This window comes from Narcine bancroftii, unplaced genomic scaffold (assembly GCF_036971445.1).
Source record: "Narcine bancroftii isolate sNarBan1 unplaced genomic scaffold, sNarBan1.hap1 Scaffold_282, whole genome shotgun sequence".
NCBI lineage: Eukaryota > Metazoa > Chordata > Chondrichthyes > Torpediniformes > Narcinidae > Narcine > Narcine bancroftii.
In genome coordinates, this window is record NW_027212017.1 from 1 (window position 1) to 23,173 (window position 23,173).

At 40.5% G+C, this 23,173-nt stretch overlaps 1 protein-coding gene across 1 annotated transcript in view; it reads left to right on the forward strand.

Annotated features, from left to right (window-relative positions):
• Window positions 1-817: 817 nt before the first annotated feature.
• Window positions 818-23,173, forward strand: part of akt1s1 (AKT1 substrate 1 (proline-rich)) — a 46,095-nt gene continuing 23,739 nt past the window's right edge. Inside the window, exons 1-4 of the mRNA XM_069912978.1 lie at window positions 818-1,302; window positions 7,968-8,051; window positions 10,791-10,939; window positions 18,090-18,226. Coding sequence (XP_069769079.1) covers window positions 834-1,302; window positions 7,968-8,051; window positions 10,791-10,939; window positions 18,090-18,226 — 839 coding nt within the window. The 5' untranslated portion in view covers window positions 818-833. The remainder of the gene's footprint in view (window positions 1,303-7,967; window positions 8,052-10,790; window positions 10,940-18,089; window positions 18,227-23,173) is intronic.

Sequence of the window (23,173 nt, forward strand, 5' to 3'; positions counted from 1 at the left end):
TTTCACATTTTCCACCACAATCGCATGCTGTTTGACCGCAGAGTCAGTCTGGAGTTTGCTAGATTTGCCAGATTCGCATGAGGTATGCCCACAGCACCAAATAACAAAAACATAGTTACAAATAACAAAAGAATATTTGCCATCCTTGAATGGTCACTGGATGAATATTGTTGTTGACCCTGTTGCATCTGGCAGTGTCAAACAAAGAGGCCATTCAGCCCATTTGGCATGTGATGGCTCTGAATATCTGCTGCATATGCTCATCCCACTCCCCTTGCTTCTCTTAGAACCCACACACTAATACCCAGGTAGTTCCCTTGGAAGTTTAGTTTTACAGTAAAGTCCCTGTTATCCAGAATTAAAACGTCCAGCGGCCTCAAGCAACAAAATACACAAAAAAAAAACGAAATGGGTGAAAACACAGAAATTTAAAATTGACGCAGGTCACTGTTGGCCAATCCATTGCAACATGCAATCTTAAGCAACTGGAAATCTACCAATCCCCATAGATGCTGAATACCAGGTGTTTTACTTTATCTTTTTTAGGCAGATAGTAATTGAAATTAAGTGCTTTGTTTTTCCCCCAGTGTATGCAATCATCTAGCATTTATACCACCGGAACCTGTTTACTCTATCAGTCATGGTGTCAAGTGCCTCCTTGGGGAAGAGAACAAAACCAGTTTCCCTGTGTAATGTGGTCCCTCATTCTCGTGTGATGTTGAGAATTCAAGTTCTCCAACTGAAACCTAGCCAACATTGTTCTGACATTTACTTCTGATCCTATTAAAATGTATCAACTGTCTTCTATCCTGCAGGCAACCACACCAGCTAAGATGATGACTGCCATGCTTGATAACCACCGAGAGAGCTGGGACTCTCTAATCTGTGCCGTGGACAAGTATCGCAAGCAAACGGGCAATGATGTGGTTCTACTGACTGCTTACCGACCCAAGCTGCAGTCAAACCTGGCCTATGCTGTCCACGGGACAGGGACCCTCTCAGATGCCACGAAGCACTACCTGGACGATATTGCAGTTTTCCACAAGACCTCTACCTACACTCACTGCCCCATTCCGGAACGTGGGGGTGGTAAAGCTGCAAAGGAGACTACAGGCAGTGCTGAGGACTCCTTCTCCAAGAGCTACCCATCCATTTACAGCAAGGGGGGCTTTTCAACCAACTCTCCGAGCCCAATGGAGCTGAGACCTATGACAGAGTGTGACCCTGGAACAACGGAGACTGATGAAAGAATGACTTCTGAAGAGAGAGATGTGGACAGATGCAACTTGAATGATTCTTCAGGTAAAGAACGATAGCAACAAATATAAGTTTATAGTTTTTGAAATTGTATTTAGTGTAGATGGAACATTTTTTCATAAAATTTAAGTTTAGACATTCAGCATGGTAGCAGGCTATTTTAGCCCATGAGTCTGTGCCGCCCAAATACCCCAATTGAATCTATAACACTCGTACATTTTGAATGGTAGGGGGGAAAAAACTAGAGCACCCAGAAAAAACGTACGCAGACATGGGGAGAATATGCAAACTCCTTGCAGCATGGGATTTGAACCCTGGTCCCAATCACTGGTACTGTAAACATGCCACCCTGCCATGGTTAAAAAAAAATCTCAAATACTAGAGGGCGTTCATTTAGTGGGGGTGATTGGGGAGAAGTCATGTGAGGGGAAAATTTCTGTTTACAAAGTGGTGTGTGCTTGTAACGGGCTGACCAAATGGTGGTGGAAGCAGACATAAAAGTAGTTTTTAAAAGGCTTCTAGATAATCTAGATTATGCAGGGATTTTGATCCTGTTGCAAGCATCAATGGGGTAAATTGCTGTCATCCTCAGGACAGACATTGTGGGCCAAAGGGCCTGTTCCTGTGCAGTATTGTGCTCGGTTACCAGGAAAGTTGATGAAGGGGTGTGAATGTTGTCTAGATGAACTTGTAAGGCCTTTCACAAGGTCCCATGTGGGAGGTTAGTCAGGAAGGTTCAAACGCTAGATATTCATGAAGTAGTAAAATGGATTCGACAATGTCTTAACAGGAGAAGCCGGAGAGGAGTGGTGGATTATTGCTTCTCAGATTGAAAGCCTGTGGTGTACCTCAGAGATCAGTGCTGGGTCCATTGTTGTTTGTTATGTATATTAATGATCTGGGTAAATTGGATCAGCAGGTTTGCAGATGACACTAAGATTGGAGGCGTGGTGGACAGCGAAGAAAGCTTTCAAAGCTTGTAAAGGGATCTGGTCCAGCTGGAAATATGGGCTGAAATATGGCAGATGGAATTTAATACAGCCAAGTGTGAGGTTTTGCATTTTGGAAGGACAAACCAAGAAAGGGCATACATAGTTAATGGTAGGGAACTGAGGGATCTGGGAATACAGATACATAATTCCCTGAAAGTGGCATCTCAGGTGGATAGGGTTTTAAAGAGAGTTTTTGGTATATTGGCCTATAAATCAAAGTATTGATTATTGGAGTTGGGATGTTCTGCTAAAGTTGTATAAAACATTGGTGAGGCCAAATTTGGAGTATTGTTTGCAGATTTGGTCTCCTAACTACATGAAAGATATCAATAAGATGGAAAGAGTGCAGAGAAGATTTACTAGGGTGTTTCCTGGACTTCAGGAGCTGAGTTACAGGGAAAGGTTAAACGGGTTAGGACTTGATTCCCTGGATCATAGAAGAATGAGGGAAGATTTGATCGAGGTATTTAAAATTGTGAGGGGGATAGACAGTCAATGTAGATGGGCTTTTTCCACTGAGGTTGGGTGAGATACAAACCAGAGGACATGGGTTAAGGGTGAAAGAGGAAAGGTTTAGGAGGAAAATGGGGGGAGGGGGGAAAGTGGGGGAGAATATCTTCACACAGAGCGGTGGGAGTGTGGAGCGAGGTGCTAGCTGAAATTTTGACACTTTAATGAAGAATTTGGACAGGTACATGGATGGGAGAGGTATGAAGGGTTATGGGCTAGTTGCAGGTCAGAGGGACTAGGCAGAGGAGATGGTTTGGCACAGACTAGAAGGAGCCTATATCTGCCCTGTAAGGTTCTATGCCTCTATTATGCCATAAGTGGAACTAGTGTCACACATCAGTAAGTACTCCAGCTTTACAGGAGATCTTTAGGGATTCTGTCCAAAGTGGCTGAAAGGATTTTTTTTTTAAATCAACTAAAAAGCTTTAAATTGGAAATAACTGTCACGCAAGTTGCTGCACAACAAAGACTTTTACAAACTATTTGAAGAGATGAGGTGGCTCTGGTCATTGGTTAACTTAAATGGTTTTGCTCATGGGTCTGGATTGCTTTTAAGAAACAGCCAAAGTACTTAAACAAGAGCTTATCCAAACTTGTCTTAAATATATTCACTGAGATCACCTCCACTGCTTCAATGGATGGCAAGTAACACAGATTCACCAGCCTCTGGGAAAAGCAGTTTCTCCTCATCTCAGTCCTAAATCTACTGCTCTGAATCTTGAGCCTATGTCCCCTAGTTCTGGGTCATCTTTCAGAGACAGAAAACTCTAATTGGATTGAGCACCTTGCATACCATCTCAATATAAGGACCAGATTTAAATAGGGCACTGTCATTGTCTGGTTAAACCATTTCTGACCCACCACAGCTTCCTGTATGGTTGTTTCAGAATATTCAAGATTCAGTTTATTGTTAGGTAATAAAGACAGTGCAACGTTACATGGAAGTTGTTTTCATCTGCTGTAAGATGGATAGATTTGCCATTGGCAGGAATTGTCTGAAGCACCTTATACAGTCAAAGAGAAGCAAAAATGTCCTATCGGAGTTTCTGTGGATTCGCCTCCAGCGCTTACTCGTTTCCCGCAGCCGCACAGTCCAATCCAAACCATTAGCAGCTCCAATGTGATTAGGAACTCTTCAGTGCCCTCGGCACTATCTCGCATCCCAGTTCCCTTACCTGGTACCCCTTCAGCCAGTTGTTATGCCAATCTCCAGGAGTTCGCAGCCCGGTGTGTAAATCCTTAGCCCTCTGTCGCAGCAACTAGCAACCTACATGGGTTTGTCGCCTCGAGTCACCAACAGCCCACCACCTCTGCACTTCAACTGCAGAACCTCTCGCTGATCTGCTGCCGTGATCACCGTCACGTGGGTGATCTTCCAGTTTGCTGGTACCCTGCATCAGTCCCCTTCTCTGGAGTCTGCAACCCCTCCTGGCTTCTTCCGATCATAGGTGCCACCATCTTGGGCGCAGATCCTGCGGTTGCAGAACTTTTAAATAAAACCACTGACGGCTCCATCTGCAGGCTATGTAAAGCTTGTACAGAGCTGAAGGCAGTTGGGCTGGAGGGTTGGACCCCGTTGGAGCACTGCGACTCTGCTCCCTACTCTCCGCTGTTCTGTACCAGTGCTACCATTACAACAGCCCTGGCAGCAGCTTCACTCTTTCATCACCCTCTACCTGTATTTGATACGATTCCATTCGCCATGAAATCAAATCAGATACTAGTTATTGTCATGTAATAAAAACAATACAATATTACACAAAACTGCCTTTACCATGAGGCAGATAAAGATTCGCCATCAGCAGAAATTGCACAGAGCCCCATATGAATAGAGAAATAGAAGTGAAATAGAGAGTCCCCCCAGAGTCACTAGTGTCTGTGCTTCCACAGCCTCTGCAGCCACCCGAGACTACAGTCGAACCATCGGCAACCTGAGCCCAGGTCCAAACCTATGGTGCAATGAGGAAGTCTTCAGGGCCCTTAGGGAGTGCTTCTTGCCCTCTGCATCCTCTCGTATCTCAGTTCCAATTCCTAGTTCTCAAGACCCAGTCTTCAGCAGACTGCAGCCTGAGAGTCCTTTCAACACCCCCCACCCCCCCCCCCAACCAACCAGTCGACTGCAGCCTGTGTGGGTTCGTCGACTGAAAGTCGCCAACAGTTTGCCGCCTGTGTGTCCTTCACCTGCAGAGCCCTTGACTGGATGCATCTCAGTGTAGTATGGTTGCTGCATTCTCCCTTTCTCTCCCCTACCCATCAATTGTGATCTACTGGGATGGTTGTCTGGAGAGGGTGCACAAAATCATTAAGGACTCTTCCACCCTGACAACGATTCCCGTCAGGGAAGAGATCCAGGAGTATCGGACCCAGCACCACCAGGCTGAGGAACAGCTTCTACCCACAGACAGTGAGAACGACCAAAGGAATTGCTCACACTGACCAGATGAGACTCTCCTATTTATAAACTAATATTTATTTATTTGTATTCAGGAATACTTGCCATGCATATGTATTTGTCTGTATGTGTGTAATGTCTGGTTCTGTCTGCATGTTTTGCACTGAGGACTGGAGAATGTTGTTTTGTCGGGCTGTATTTGTGCAATCAGATGATAATACGGTAAATTTGACTTGATATACTCCCATAATTTTTTCTGTTTAAATACTGTTCTTTTGTTTCAAAATGAACTATCTTGAATTTTCTAACATTATACTTCACTAAATTTAGCTCTCTCATCTAATCTATTAAAATGTTTCTGAAATATTTGCATCTTCATATTTGCCTTCCTACTTATTCTTGTGGTCCACCCATTTGACTACCATTCATGTGCTTTATTCATCATACAATTGTGGTCTAAGTGGTACCCCACTATTTGCAAGTTTCCAGGTTGAAATTTTATCACAACATATTTACTTCCTGTCTGTTCACCGGTCCTCCCTCAATTGCAACATGTCACCAAATACTTTGTACACTGAGAAAGGTTCTTGTGCAAACTGACTAACAGGTTGCCTCAAACATTGGTCCAACTATGAAAAGAGTACAATTTACAGAGAATAGGATTGTAATGAAAGGAAGATCAGTTAACACCAAGCAAGGACAGCATGATAGCACCATGATCAGGTTGGTCCAGGAGCTTGATGGCTGCAGGGAAGAAACACTTTTTAAGCCTGTTGGTGCGTGCTTTGATACCCTTAATCCTCCTCCCCAATGGGGGAAGAGTGTGTGTCCATGGTGTGATGGGTTTTTCAGTATGCTGCTGGTCTTTCCTTGGCAGGAGGAGATGGTGTCCAGGAGGGGAGGGAACTTCTTTCGCTTCTACAGATCTTGGGCAGAGCAGCTCCTATACCACGCTGTGATGTATCCAGCAAGTATACTTTTGATGGTGTACCTGTAGAAATTGTTGAGGGCAAGGGGGCATGCTAATTTTCCTAGGTCTTCAAAGAAAGTTGAAGTGTTAATGTGCTTTCTTGACTGACAAGTCAATATGCTTGTCCTATGTTAGGTCATAGGAGATGTATTCCTAAGATTTTGAGCTTTGTTTGGGACTCTTGGGAGAACTTTTTGAGACATCTTGTTGCATGTCTTCAGGAAGTTGACTTGCAACTCCTGATTCCCTCTATCCACTGATTGAGATTACTTCAAATAAAACAAAAGCTATTTCCACCAGAAAATCGAAACAGCTTTGCTTGATTTGTTTGACTTTCCAAGTATGCTGCTTTTGGTTCCATAATGAATTGTAACTTTTTCCCCAATGATGGTTACAGCTTTAATTGGCTTTTAGATTGCCTGATTTCTCTTTCCCACTCTCTTTCTCCCCCCCACCCCCCCTCCCCCCCCCCGGGTCCCCCGTTTGTCCCTTTTTAAATAGAGGGTTGGCAAAGTGACAGGGTTCCAAAATTGTATGCATCCACTATCTTGTGAGCTGCTCTTGGGATTGTAGGATGCAAGTCATCTGGGTCATGGGGGACATGCCAGTCTTTAGTCGCATTAGTTAGCCCAGTGCCATTTTTGTGGGGATATTATTAAATGTTTTCCCAACATTATTTAATATTAATGAGGTGTTTCTACTGTAAAGGCTGCAAAATGTAAGCCTATTTTCCTATGAAATATATTTCCTATTTATTGCTCCCTTTTCTGTAGTGGATAAATATTCGCTTGCACTTTTTTTTGTTCTTCCCTGGATTCTAAGCATATCCGAGACTTAAAGTCTACCACAAAGTTTTGGCTCAATATTTCTCTTTTATTTCAGTATAATGCCTCCTTTAACTTGGTTAGTTCTTCCTCTTGCTAGGAGACTGGTTTGCCATAAATTGTCATCTCAATATCTGCTACTGAATGTCCTTTTATTTTATGACCTTGCCCACTTTGACCAACTATCCTCATTCCATTATCATTCTTTTAAAATTAATTAAACATTCAAAATGTTATCATACTGCGATCAATACTTCCTAGGGGATCTTTTACTAAGGTCAGTAATTATTTATTACCTCATTACCTTTCAGATGTACATAAACCAGCTATGCAGATTAAATTCTTTCTGTATAGCTTGACATCTGCCTGCTGGGTGCAGAGTGCTACTGCAAGGTGATGAAGGCTGGACGTGAAGTCTCATCATGTCCCCAAAATGACTGTTGACCTAAAGTAACTTTGGAAGCCTGTTCCCTAACATCTGTATTCTGAGCCCTTCCAAATTCCCAATGCGGCTCTGTGAAGCTCCCAATTTATCTGCTTGTTAATCCTAAGCAGTTACCCCTTTCCCATTGCTTCATATTTCTAATACTTGCACCTGTGTTCAATTTATTTTTGTTTAATTCCAATATTGTCTTGTCCCTTTAATTTTAAGATTCAGATCTGTTTCTCTCCCATTTCATTTCTCTGAATTCCCTCCCTAAACATTCCTCTTCTCAATGCACTCCTCGATTAACCTTTTTTTGGCTTTATGCTCTTGAAGGAAGTTGGCAATAATTAGATCAGTGGTTTTCAAATTTTTTTATTTCCACTCACTTACCACTTTAAGTAATCCCTATGGCACTTTTCTAAGATGTATGGTTTTTTTTTTTAAAAACCTTTTTTTCCCTTCATCTCGTATTTAAAATTTTCTCTTGCGTCTGCAAGTTTTTGACACAGCCCTCTGTCAACTCCACCCCAATTTAATTATGCTTACAAATTTTGCATATTACTGTATTAATTCATTTTCTCTTTTCCTTCTCTAGCCATCTTCACAATGGACGAAGAATCCACCAGTCAGGACTGTGAGCCCTTCTTTGAATCGGATTTGGATGGTGAAAGCACAGATGGTACGTCTATAGGGCGTGGGTCAAACTCTGTAGTATCTAGGAAAGGCTGAATGGATAGGAAGGAGCATTCTTTATTCTGAATAATGTTGCTCACGAATATTTCCAACTGCCACTGAGTCAACAACCACCGTCCTGGCTTCTACTCACCTCACTTATTCTAGTCTCAACCCCTTGGAATCCTCTGCCATCCGCTCTGCACCAATCCCAACTCCACCTTCAAACCCGCAGACCAGTGTGGTGCTGTTGTGTGACAGACTGATTGAAGTCTGTAATTCATAAACACCACCAGGAGCTGAGCATCTTCTCTGGTGATGGTTGGCCGATGCCAGACAAACACTTTCAGACACCACCGCAATTGCAAGGAAGATGTTCATAGCTAATGACATTCATAATGAAGAAAAATCCTTAAACGCCCATCTGACAGATCATAAACACTCTTCAGGAGGCAGGTGTGGATGTGTCATTGATTACTGTCCCCAGAAAACTTCACGAACAGGAATACATAGGTTATACTGCAAGATGCAAACTACTAGTTAGCCACAGAAACATGATGGCCAGATTACTCTTTAACAAGAAGTATTTAAGAGCCTGCAGAATTCTGGAAAAGGATCTTGTGGACAGATAAGACCAAGATTAACCTGTATCAGAATGATGGCAAGAGCAAAGTGTGGAGGCAAAAGGAACTACCCATGATCCAAAGCATACCACCTTATCTGTGAAATGTGGTTGTGGGGGTTTTATGGTCTGGGCATATATGGCTGCCACAGGTTCTGACGCACTTCTTTTCATTGATGTAACTGCTGATGGCAGTAGCAAAATGAATTCTGAGGTGCATAGAAACATCTGCTCAATTTCGATCAAATGCCTCCAAACTCATTGGGTGGCGCTTCATCCTAAAGCAAGACAGTGATCCCAAACATGCTGTTAAAGCAACAAAGGAGTTTTTCAAAGCTACAAACTGAAAAATTCTTGAATGGCCAAGTCAGTCATCGTTCTAAATCCAATTGGGCATGCCTTCCATGTACTGAAGAGAACTTTGGGGGCAAGCAGGAGCTGAAGATGCTGCGCTGGAGGCCTGGCAGACCATCACCAGAGAAGATGCTCAGCCCCTGGTGGTGTTTATGAATTACAGACTTCAAGTCAAAGTACTAAACGTGACTACATACCAAACATTATGGTGCCTGAAAGGAGGGGACGATGTAGATAAAGTGCTGTAATTTCACGTGGTCAAACCAAAATGTACACAACCTTGAATAAAATTTGGATTGTTCATTTTAATTGCACGTGACTCGTTTGCAAATTTAAAACTGGAGCACAGGGACAAATAAAGGAAAAAAAATGTCCCAAGCACAACTGTTTCATTCCTAATCCCTTCAAAGTCTTTTAGATGGAAGACACAGGTGGGGACTGACTGGATTGGGTTTTGGGCGGGGGGGGGGGGTGTGGAGACAAAATGGATGGCACTGTATATCTTCACCTCTTATGGATGCTGTGAGATTGAGTTCCTCCAACACTACTGTGTGCTTAATACAATTGCAATGTCTATAGACTCTCGCATTTTACTCCGTGTACTCAGAGTTTCAACTCTGGTTTGAACATCTTTAATACCTTTGCTAAAAGGGCACCATCTGCATTAGAGGAGTGTTAAGGAATTTGAGTCAAGTCAACCTGGCAGTAGTGTATTTTTGCAAGATAGCATAGTTTTTTTTTGTGGACACACAGCATGGTAACTGGTCCTTTTAGCCCACGAGCCTGTGCCACCCAATTAACCTACAATCCCTGTACACTTTTGAATGATGGGAGAACACTGGAGCAACATACAAGATGCTACATTCCATGGGGAAAATGTAGAAACTTAAAAACAGTGCAGGATTCAAACCCCGGCGCTGTAACAGCGCTGTGCTAACTGCTGTGCTTACCATGCTGCCTTCTGCTTCATCTTCGTGTCCAAATGCAAAATGGCTTCCATTTTTGCCTTTCTATTGGATGTAACAAAGCTTCTGCTGCTGCAATTCCAGTAACAGTATCACTGGACGACAATTTTTTTTAAAGAAAGGTTGGCTTCCTGAAAGATAAAATGGGGATTATGACAGACAACTTCAAGCTGAACGCAAAGATAATTTCAGATTTGCTATAATATGTAGGAAGTTGGAGCAATATTAAATTAACTTGTATTGAATTGAGCACGTTTAATCACACCGTGAGGCTGACACATGGCATTAGTTCAACTGACCTAAAAATGTTCTCCGCGTCTGATGCTTCTCATGGCAGTGTCCGATAGTCGACCAGTATTGATGGATTCCATTTGCCCTGATGCCGCTTTTCCACGGTCGCAATGTCCTGGTGAAACCTTTCACCGTGTTCGTCACTGACGGCACCTGGATCAGCCGAGAAGACGTCCTTGTGTGAATGGAGAAAATGAATTTTTGATGACCTGTGCTTCATGATTTTGTATGGTTAAAATATGACAGGAAATCATAAAAATAGGTTTTTTCTTTTTTTTTTAAAAAAAAAGGATATGATAGGAAAATTTTAAGATGATTTAGATGATCAGTAGCCCAAAAGCCATAAGATACACCCAAAAGTGTTCAGGGGGAAAAATCTTTGTTGTCCAATGTAATTGGTTATGAATATCTTGGAACCATCTTGAATCTATATGGGTTACAATGTAGTTGAATGTGGGGCTCCCAGCAGTAAAGTATCTTGTGGCTAATTAAAGCCTTTCTCCATTCCTTGCAGATGGCAGTTTGAGTGAGGAACTTCCTATTCATCCACGAACTCAAACAAAGTGCCATCAGTTGGCCAAGTCCTTGCCCGTATCCGTCCCCATCTGGGGATTCAAAGATCTGAAGCCAAAGAAACTTCCTGATGGAGATGATGATGAGCGGGTAAGATTGTATTCTCTCCTGCAAGGTTAAAATATGCTCATGCACTGAAGATTTTTTAAATTAAGCTTCATCAGTAAAACTGACTCTCAATTTGACATTAAGCTATTTGGGTTTTAGGAAAAGGTTATTTGAGCATAATGTCCATGAAGGAGATTTGAGAAATAGCTGAAAGGATTGAGCCAGTACCCTCTCAACAGGGGTTGTGACCCCTCCCTGAGGTGTAACTATTGTGCGATTTTTTTTTTTAATGTTTTTTTAATTATTTTTTTTTATATTTTTTCTCATCTGCATGCCTAATCCAGATCCACATGTGACTTGCACCCCACATTAATATCGTATGGGTAAATGTAGTTGTTTGCGTGAGGAAGGGTGTATGGACACTGATTTTTCTACTGTGTACTTATCTGAGGACTTTGAGTGAAAAGCTTGGATAACAAATCTTGGTTTTGATGCCAAAGCATATGGTTATGAGCTATCACTGTTTGGCACAAAGCCCTTTGGAGAACATACAAGTAGGATTCTGCCCCATTGTGGAACTGTACCCTGGGAGGAATTGATAGCCTAGTGGGGAATAAATTCTGTTATTTGGTTCCTCTTCTCCAGCCTTTGCACCCGTACAAATGTTGCTGCTCTATTTCTGCCTTCCGACTTAAACACTCCATATAACTTCATGGAGAAACTCAGCAGGTCAAACAGTGAACTTTATATATAGCAAAGATAAAAATGCATAACCAACGTTTCATCCCTTCATCAAGATATGAGCAAAATGTAAGCTCGTCTTTGCTATAGTTCAGGTGCCTGCCTACATTTTGATGAAGGGCTCAAGCCTGAAATGTTGTTTATGCATTTTTATCTTTGCTATATAAAGGACACTGTTTGGCCTGCTGAGTTTCTCCAGCATTGTGTTTTTACTTCAATCATGGTATCTATAGACTACTGTGTTTTACTCTTAACCATTCTCAATGTTGGCAGCTGCATTTTGATCCCTGAAGCAACAGAAGTTTGTAGTTTCCTCCTTAATTTTCTTTTTAAAGAAACTGTTTGATGGGAGTCACGTGATGGAGTAGTGGCCGGATGGTGAACTCCAGCCCTCTCCAGAAAAGTCAGAAAAAACAAAGCAAAACACAAAGGCACAAAAATAAAAATCAAAGTAAAGTGAATATAAAGGTGGAAAGAAGATGGCAACGAAAAAAGAAAAGTCGAAACCAACGGTAAGAAGAGAGGAAGAGAAGACAACGGAAGATGAAGGAAAAGGCCTTACCTGTTCGAAGAGGCCTGCGGTGGAGAGAGAAACCCGCTCCCTCAGGTCGGTAGAAATTGGACTACAAAAATGGCTTGCTGAGCCGAGTAAAAGTGCGCAACCGCGCATGAAAAAAAACACACCGACAGGAGGGGGGACCAGCTGGGGAGTCGATCTCCACAGCCGGCAATGACAGCTGCAGAACACCTGCAGCAAGAGGAGAACATAGAAGACAACAAAAACAAGAAAGAAGAGAAGAAAAGGGCAACAAAGAAACAACAGATGGCCAACCCAGAGGAAGAAGAAGAGGAAGAGTACAGTGAAATAGAAGAAGAAGGGAAAGACAAGATAAAGGATATACTTTCTCTTACTAAAGAATACATGGAGTCATTTAAAGAATGGCAAACACAGGAATTTAATGATTTAAGAAGAAGAATAAACAACACAGAAGAGAAAATGAATGAAATAGATATGACCTTATCAGAAATGGGAAAAAGAATGGACAAGGTGTAAGAACGAGAAGCAGCAGTAGAAATGGAGGTAGAGGACTTAAAAAAGAAATTAGAGGAATCTAATAAAAAAGTTAAAGAGACACAAGAACTGTTAGCTCAGAAAATAGATATAATGGAAAATTATAACAGAAGAAATAACATAAAGATAGTGGGCCTTAAGGAAGATGAAGAAGGCAAGAATATGAGAGAGTTTATAAAAGATTGGATTCCTAGGATGTCCAGAACTACAGCAAGAAATGGAAATAGAAAGGGCACATAGAGCATTAGCCTTTAAACCACAATCACAACAAAAGCCAAGATCTGTTTTAGTAAAATTCCTAAGATATACTACAAGAGAAAAGGTACTGGAGAAAACAATGGAAAAAGTAAGAGAGGACAATAAGCCACTGGAGTACAAAGGGCAAAAAATCTTTATTTATCCAGATATAAGTTTTGAACTCCTGAAGAAGAGAAAGGAGTTCAATACAGCAAAGGCGATTTTATGGAAGAAAGGGTATAAATTTATACTAAAGCATCCAGCGGTATTGAAAATATTTATTCCAGGACAACAAAACAGACTATTCTCGGATCCAGAGGAAGCACGAAAATTTGCAGAACAATTACAAAATAGACTGAGAGATGAAGACGTGTAACGAGAGTACAAAAGACTGCAAACTAAAAAGACATAAGTTTTGAACTCCTGAAGAAGAGGAAGGAGTTCAAAACATCGAAAATGATCTTATGGAAAAAAAAAACTATTCTCGGATCCAGAGGAAGCAAGAAAATTTGCAGAACAACTACAAAACAAACAGAGAGATGAAGACATGTAATAAGAGTAAAAATGACCACGATTTATATGTATGTGGGTAAAGAGGTATATGTGTATATGTATAATGTGCATACATGAATGTATCCGTATTTAGAGGAAAATATAGATAGTATAGACAAGAATTAATAAGGGAAGGAAAAGGAATAGAGGGAATAAGGAGGGAATTAAAAGAGTGACCTTTGTCACATATGAAAAGTGAAATCTTTTCGAGGGGGCTGGGTGGGGGGGTGTTACGGTCACTGCAAAATCAGCTGACGCTTGCGAGTGAATTCGCAAATCCAAATGGAGAGGGGAGATGTGGTTGTCCGACAAGGAATAAAGGACAACTCAGGAGGGGAAGGGGGGATTGGGGCTAAAGAAGTTTTAAATAGGAGAATAAGGAAAATGTTTGATGTTTTAGGAATGTTGTCTTATAAAGGATTCAAAACAAGAAAACAGAAATGGATAAGAAGGAAAGGTAATGATGGAGAAACGGAAAGGGAAGATAAACAAAGTATAAAATGGCTACGTTGAACTATATGACTTTAAATATTAATGGAATACATAACCAAATTAAAAGGAAGAAACTGCTAAATTTACTGAAAAAAGAAAAAATTGATATAGCATTTGTGCAAGAAACACATTTAACTGAATTGGAGCATAAGAAATTAAAGAGAGATTGGGTAGGACATGTAACAGCAGCATCGTATAATTCAAAAGCAAGAGGAGTAGCTATATTAATTAGTAAAAATGTGCCATTTAAAATAGAAGAGGAAATAATAGATCCAGCAGGGAGATATGTAATGATAAAATGTCAGATATATTCGGAGTTTTGGAATCTACTCAATGTATATTCACCTAACGAAGAAGATCAAAAGTTTATGCAAGATATCTTTTTGAAGATAGCAGATACGCAAGGGAACATATTAATAGGAGGGGATTTCAACCTGAATTTGGATTCAAATATGGACAAAACTGGGAAAAAAATTAACAGAAAGAACAAAGTAACCAAATTTATAATTAAATCGATGGAAGAAATGCAACTTTTGGATATATGGAGGAAACAACACCCAAAGGAAAAGGAATATTCATATTACTCGGCTAGACATAAAACATACTCAAGAATAGACCTATTTTTATTATCAGCTTGTATGCAAGATAGAGTAAAAAAAACAGAATATAAAGCTAGAATACTATCCGACCCTTAATATTGACAGTAAAGTTAGAGGACATCCCTCCAAGAATGTATAGATGGAGATTAAACCCCATGTTACTTAAAAAGCAGGATTTTAGAGAATTTATTGAAAAACAAATTAAAATGTAGTTTAAAATAAATATGGAATCAGTGGAAGATAAGTTTATACTATGGGATGCAATGAAAGCATTCATTAGAGGGCAAATAATAAGTTATATAACCAAGATGAAGAAGGACTATAATCAGGAAACAGAGCAGTTGGAAAGGGAAATAGTAAATATAGAAAAAGAATTAGCAATGAAGGAAGATATCACTAAAAGAAGAGAATTTTGGCGGATAAAAAAATAAAATATGAAACACTACAAACATATAAGGTGGAGAAAAATATAATGAAGACAAAACAGAAATATTATGAACTAGGGGAAAAAATGCACAAAATCCTAGCATGGCAGCTTAAGACAGAACAAGCTAAGAAAATGGTATTGGCATCAAGGAAAAAAGACAAACAAATTACATATAATCCAAAAGAAATTAAGGAAAACTTTAGAGAATTCTATGAACAATTATACCGAACTGAAAACGAAGGGAAAGAAGGGAAAATAGATGAATTTCTAACTAAAATTGAACTACCAAAACTACAAATAGAGGAACAAAATAAATTAACAGAGCCATTTGGAATAGTAGAAATACAAGAGATAATAAAAAATTACTGGATTCCCAATAGAATTCTATAAAACATTTAAAGACTTATTAATTCCGCCCCTCCTGGAAGTAATCAACCAGATTGATAAAACGCAAAGCTTACCAGATTCATGTAAAACAGCAATAATTACAGTAATACTAAAGCAAGGGAAAGATCCACTCACATCAGCGTCATATAGACCAATATCTATACTTAACACAGATTATAAGATAATAGCTAAATTATTAGCAAACAGATTAGCAGAGTATGTACCGAAAATGGTAAATCTAGACCAAACTGGATTTATCAAAAAAAGACGCACAACAGACAATATTTGTAAATTTATTAATTTAATTCATGCAGTAGAAGGGAATAAAGCATCAACCGTAGCAGTTGCTTTAGACGCAGAGAAGGCCTTTGGCAGAGTAGAATGGAATTATTTGTTCAAAGTATTGCAAAAATTCAGTTTACCGGAGAAGTATATTAATTGGATTAAAGCATTATATAAGGGACCATTAGCGAAAGTGACAGTAAATGGACATGTATCAAAGCAATTTAACATAAGCAGGTCAACACGACAGGGATGCCCACTATCACCTTTATTGTTTGCGTTAGCTATAGAACCACTAGCAGAATTGATAAGAACAGAAAATAATATAAAAGGGATAAAAATAAAAGACAAGGAATATAAAATCAGTTTATTTGCGGATGATGTTATAGTATACTTAACAGAACCAGAACTATCAATAAAAGAATTATATAAGAAATTGAAGGAATATGGAGAAGTGTCGGGTTACAAGATCAACGTAAATAAAAGTGAAGTAATGCCTATGAATGATGCGGATTTCTCAAAATTTAAGAAAGAATCACCATTTAGATGGCAAATGCAAGCAATAAGATACCTAGGTGTACAAATAAACAAAAATCTCGGCCAGCTATATAAACTCAATTATTATCCACTAATGAAAAAATTACAGGATGATTTAGAGCATTGGAAAGATTTACCATTAACACTAATAGGAAGGATAAACTGTATTAAAATGAACATTTTTCCAAGGATATTATACCTATTTCAGGCATTGCCAATACAACTGACAGAGAAATTCTTCAAGGAGTTAAAGAAAATAATAAGGAAATTTTTATGGAAAGGGGGGAAACCGAGGATAGCACTAGATAAATTAACAGAATGGTATAAACAAGGAGGCTTACTACTGCCAAACTTTAAAAATTATTATAGAGCCGCACAATTAAGATACCTATCAGATTTTTATCAAACAAGGGAAAAGCCAGATTGGACTAGATTAGAATTAGATAAAATAGGGGAAAAGACACCTGAACACATATTATATAAATGGGATGAAAAATTGGTACAACATAGAAGTTCTCCAGTATTACATCATCTACTCAATATTTGGAAGAAGATTCATGTAGAAAGAAATAAAACAAATTATCAATTAAGAAACTGTTTGATGATGACTTCATTTGGCCTTCCCTGTAACTCCTTGGGTGACCTGCTTAGCTTCTATTATGAAGTGCTTGGGGATACCGCACATTTAAAGATAGAAAGTTGCTCATATCATTTGTCATCTGCCTATGGGACATCAAATAGATCATGGACGGATGAGGAGGGAAAGTGATGTGTCAGTGATGCTGGATATCTCAAATAGATCCTGTCTTTTTAACTAATCGCTGACCTTGGGTTTGGTGGGTCTCTATGACGTTCAATCTGGGTACATGTGAGGGGATGCATTTTGGAAGGTCAAACCAGAAGGCTGAGTACAGGGTTAATGTTCAGATGCTTAACAGCTTAACAGTATGGAGGAATGGAGACAGACCTTGAGGTCCAAATCTATAACATCTCTCCAGTTTGCTGTGCAGGTTGATAGGATAGTTAAGAAGGCAGAATGGATTGCTAGCCTTCATTAGTCGGGGGATTGAGTTCCAGAGTTAAGAGGTCATATTGTAAATCTACAAATCTCTGGTGACATTTAGAGTATTGTGCTCCGTTTTGGTTGCCTCATTATAGGTAGGATGTGGAAGCTATGGAGAGGATGCAGAAGAGATTAACAAGGATGTTGCCTGGATTGGGAAATTAGTCTTGTGAGGCAAAGTTGGCAGAGCTCGGACACTTCTCTTTGGAATGGAGGATGAGAGATCTACAAGGTCCTGAGAGGCATAGATAAGGGTGTCAGCCAGCGCCTTTTTCTCAGGGCAGAAATTGCAAAACACCAGAGGATATCAGTACAAAGTGAAGGGAGGGAAGTTTAGGGGAGACATCATGGTGAGTTTTTTTTAAACACAGTAGCGGGTGCCTGGAATGCCTTACCAGGGCGATATTGGGAGCATTTAAGAGAGACAGGCACATGGATTAAAGAAAAAGAGAGTTATGAGGTATGAAGGGAGACCAGGGTGGTCAACGTTTTTAATTTAGACATACAGCACAGTAACAGACCATTCCAGCCCATGGTAACAAACAGGCCATTCCAGCCCACAAGTCCGTGTCGTCCAATGAACCTACACCCCCGGTTCGTACTCATGGGTTGAAATGTGTGTATGTCTACCTTAAAAATTAAAAGATTGGCCACCCCTGGTTTATTTATTTTTTGGTAGGAATATAGAGGTCAGCACAATATTGAGGGCTGAAGGGCCTGTAATGTGCTATTGTGTTCTATGTCAGACCCTGTCTGAAAGTTGACCATAAAAAGCCCCTGACAGACTTTATTTTTGCCTTCAGTTGCCTTCACCAGACTTGGACAAGATTGCTGCCAGCATGAAAGCCTTAGCCATGAGTGTGACAGATGGAACAGAGATGTTTGGTGACTTGCCTCGACCCCGACTCAACACCGGAGACTTTCAGAAACCCTATCGGAAGTATAAAAGCACCTTTTAATTCCTGCTCCCCTACCTGCCTGACCTGCCTGCCATTATACCCCAAAATGCCCCTTCCTCCCCTACCTCCATCCCCCAACACTACAGAGTACTTCTTGTGAAGGAAGAGCTTTAATGGCCAGAAACTCATGGCAATCTAAGCACTACGTGTAGCATGGAAGATGATGTATGACAAAAGACTGGCTTGCAAGTTGATTCTGTAACTTTTTGAGCTGAAGGAAAAGTTTAAACTTTATAGTATATTTTTCTGGTTAAAGCATTGTGTAAAGCAGAGTTGAAAGAACTACCTTTGTCCTAACTTGTATGTCTTTCTCCTTTTCAACATGCATTCATTGTTTTTTTAAACAGCCTAACTGGGTCTCTTCACTATATCTGTACTGGGAAGGCTGGAGCTCCACCTTGACTGAATTTATTTAAAAACCTTGGTATTCTATCCAAGGCCAGAACTATAACACAAGAACTGCAGATGCTAGAATCTCAAAAAGAGAAAGAAAAGTAAACTGCTGGAGGAACTCGGCTGGTCAAGCTGCATCTGCAGGGAGGAATAGAATTGTTGACATCTTGGGTTCAGTCCCCGCATCAGGAATGATCTGGGGTCACCACCTAAAACTCTGGCAGTTCCCTTCCCCAGCTCCCTCTCCACAGATGCTGATTGATCTGCCGAGTACTTCCAGCAGTTTTTAATCCAAATTTTTTAATTCTTCTGTTTATTTTGTACTAACGTGGTGGGGGCGGGGGGGGGGGGGGGTGGAGTGAAATCCACTTAACAGGTAACCATATCCTTTCCTTCCCCCCGCCCCACAACTGGAAAAATAAATTTAAATGTCCAGTCAGCAATCAAAATAATTTCAGGCAGGGATGGAATCCTTCAGATCGCCTGCCTATTTGTTTAAACCAACTCAACAAGAGTTGAAACCAACTCTGTTTTGAGGCATTGTTCAAAACTGTTTCTTAAAGAAATAACTAATTGGTTATTTAATGGTTCTTTTAAGCAGTTCTGGAAAACCCAAGCGACTTCTACATTTTGCAATGGTATTAGGTCTGACTTGTTTGCTGCACGGTTTTGGGTCAATGTAGATTTCCTGATGTAAAACCTGGCTCACCAGAGATGTCTTGGGTGATGTGGAGCCTTACTGAGTGTGTGAGGTAGTGCTCCATTTTGCCCAGGACTCTGGATCATAGCCCCATGAACCCCAAATGGTTCTAATCTTTGTGATTTATGCACTTGGAATTTTGGAGGCCAAGCTGTTGAACACTTTTTTTAGCCAATTAAAATGGGAGATATTGCCCTTGGTGTATGTATCTCTGATTCTTTCACTGCAGTACTTGTCAGAAGGCCGATTTGCTTGTCAATGCCAACGTAGTATGGATGGGAATTATGGATTGTAACGTGAGGCTCTTGCTCCAGCTGGCTTAAGATGTTGCCAATGAGCAAGTTGTCATGGAAACTGAATGTTGGCTTTTTTTTCCCATTTATAATCCCTCATCACTTTTCACACAACACCAGATCCCACCAGCAGTCATCGAATCCTGAAGAAAAATCTACTGGATCTTGCTGAAGACTTCATAAAACAAATTTCTGAAATGATTTCCCTTTCTATTTGCCTAGTTTCCTGGCCGACCTCCCACTGCTTGTTGTCACCTGTTTGTAAGCCTAAATGGTTTTGTTTGATGTCTTTGTGGTTTGGAAGCTGCTGTGTGGTTTTTTTTTCCTTTTATCCAGTTTCGTTTTAGACTTGTTACAACACTCCTTTTGTGCTCACATCAGCGACATTTGTAAAAGATAGGGTTAATTTTGCTTTCTCAATCCTGTCATGGCTGACTTATACAGAATTTGTCTTGTTTTCATTCATTTGGACTGAGAGGCTAGAAATGTCCCAGGTGACAGATTCCATCACCAAATGATTCAAGCGTAATAATTGTGCTTCTCTCTTGTTTAATGGTCATTACAATGTTGTCAGTGTCTTTTAAACCTTCCACTAGTTAAAGTGCATTCTTTGTCCAATTGTGTGGTCTGCAACTAAAGCCTCAACAAATTTTCTGTCCCAGCCCCTCAGTGAAATTTGTTTCAGTATTTTTATTTTAATGTAATCAATGGATCCAACACGTTCATCTCCGTCACCATCTGATAGATATTTTGTGTAGGTTGGACAGCCCAGAGTCATTTCTGAATTTGAATGGTGCCTTCTTGATGCATATGACGTGCCTTATGGTTGACTGGCAGTGACTTGGTTGGATCCCAGCTGCGATGATGGGAGAGCATCCAGAGAATTTCAGCTCCAGACATTTTTTTTTCTCCAGCGCAGGCATTCACTTTGGCTGCTTTCTCTATGGCCTCTTGGCAAGGTGATTGAGGTAGGTGGGTGAGGTAGTAGTGTTTTAATTTTCCTTGCAGTTCGTAGCCAGGACATTTGAGCATTTGCCATGGTGATCAATATTTTAATCCAATTTTACAATTTAAACCAGTGGTTCTCAATCTTTTACTTTCCTCTCACATACCACTTTAAGTATTCCCTATGCCTGAGATGCTCTGTGATTAGTAAAGCATTACGGTGGTATGTGGGTGGAAAGAAAAAGTTTGAAAACCACTGTTTTAATTTTCTCTAATTGACTCATTATGTGCACGGTTTCATAACTCCAATGGCAGTTTTTCTCAAGCAAAATATTTCATTAACAATTGGGTCTAGAGCAGTGATTCTCAATCTTCCCTTCCCACTCACATGTGACCATAAGCAATCCCTTACTAATCGCAGAGGACTGATGGCACAGGGATTACTTTAAAGAGGTAGGTATGTGAAAGAAAAAGGTTGAGGATCACTGGTTTAAACCTTGACTGATTTGGTAACACTTTAAGGACCTGGATTGAGAAAAGTGTTTCTGAAAGACTTTGCCCCCTTCCACAAACTTTGCAATCCAGCCTTCCTATAGGGCACAAACAGTAAGGGATTTCGCTCAGCTGGTGCACGATTCCAGTGATGTCACTGTGATGCTTTGGCCTAGGCCGAACTGCACTGACATGACACTAGACAGTCACGCATCTTGAATATAGCTTCTGCATTTGGAGTCTGGCATAAACCTTTGGAAGAAACAACTTTGGTTTCTGCTAAAGCTTCCTAGGCATCCCCTTGCCACATCAACCCACATTTGTTGATTTCATCCAGTTGCGAAGTTGGGCAAAGGAAAGTTGTGGAGTTTGTAGGGTGGAAACTGACTTTTAAGTGGAGTAGGATCTGGTGGTTTGTGCTGTTTGAGACCAGACTTGCTTGGCAGTTGATGTTGCAGTTTTGAGGCCCAGTTTCTGTTTAAAGGTTGTGTAAATTGCTCTTGCAAAATTCTCCAGGCAAAATTTTATTTAATGTTTAATGCAGTGCTAATTTTTTTTCATTGAAAGTACCCGGGAGAAACCTTTTACAGCTCCATATTTTTTTTCTTGAGGGATGGGGAGAAGGGGACGATTTGGGCTGACATTTTGAGGCTCTATCCAATGCAAGGAGCTCACAGTGTGCAATCCCTGCTGGCTGGTTCAAATGCAATTCACTAAAACCTTGACCAATATTTGAGCTCCTGATTTTTTTTAAAATTTTCCCTCTGATTCCTCCCCCTCTATTCCTGCAGTGCTAACTCCACGTGACCTGCCTATCACTTGAGAATGGTAATAAGAGTTCTCTCAGCTTTCCTTCAGAGGTAGGTGAGCAGAAAGTAAGCTGGAAAAGTGCATTACATTTATTCTATTTCCTCTGCCCACCTTCTGCTAAATGGAGCCGTCGGGTATCTGGGACCCTGAATTAAGGCAGTAATTGACAGGTTTCTCTCTTGCAGAGAGCTCGGCTACCTCAGCCAGTTAGCCACTCTGTAGTGCTGTGTACTTTTTTAAAAATATATGAATTTAACTGGCCCAGACTGAACCATCTGGTTATTAGTGAGTTACGAACTGGCTGGGTTTATTGACCTGTCTTTCACGTACAAACATATCTGATTGTTTCTCTGGTATTTTGCTTCATTTTCAGCTGACTGGGATCTTTAAACTTCTGTTTTTAAATAAATGGCAGGGGGATTGAGGATGGAAAAATTTGTTCATTCCATCTATGTTCAGACTGCCTCCACTGAGTCATTTTGAAGTTAAGAATTGAAAATGTTATACCTTCTTTAGGATTGTTACTATTTCCAGAGCTTGATTGAAGTGGGCCCCTTAAACCTCTGTCCTCATCTCTATAGCTGGAATGCTTTCCCTGAAAAGAGAAATCGACAAGATTTCTGCTGCAGAGTGGAAGAGTTCACGGTGGAACTCTGCACCTTCAGAGGTCTCCGTAAGCCTGTTGCTTTTGGTTATGTTTGACTAACTAACTAGGCAATTGCTGTTGGAAATGTGAACAGAAAATGGCAAAACTGACAAAAGGACATGGCTATATTTTTTAAAAAGAATAAAGTCAAATGATTATTAGTGTTGTGACTTGTTTTCTTTCAACACCCACCTCCAGGAGGCTTTGTTCCATACAATTGTTGCCTTGATGTTATCTCAACCCAGCCATAAAAACCTTTTTGGGGTGAATGCATTTTCACCAATTACGTGAACACTCTCTATGGGGCCATTAACATCGACTTCTCTGGTTCCATCTAGCCTACTCTGTTCTCTTCCCTTTCCCTCTCCACTCTCAGAGCCCTTCCTCCTACCTGTGGGACTGTGTTCTTCCCTCTGCCTCTCCCACCCACCATTTTGTTTGGGTGCCTGCCAACATTTTTTTCATACCTTGGTGAAGGGCTCACGCCTGAAACTTTGGTGACGTATCTTTGCTACATAAAGTTTGACCAGCTGAGTTTCTCCGGCAATATGTTTTTACTTCAACCAGTGTCTGCAAACTTTCGTGTTTTACTTCTGCAAGTGAAACTCCTAAACTCTTTTTGCCAGCCATTTTAATTTCACTCATTGCT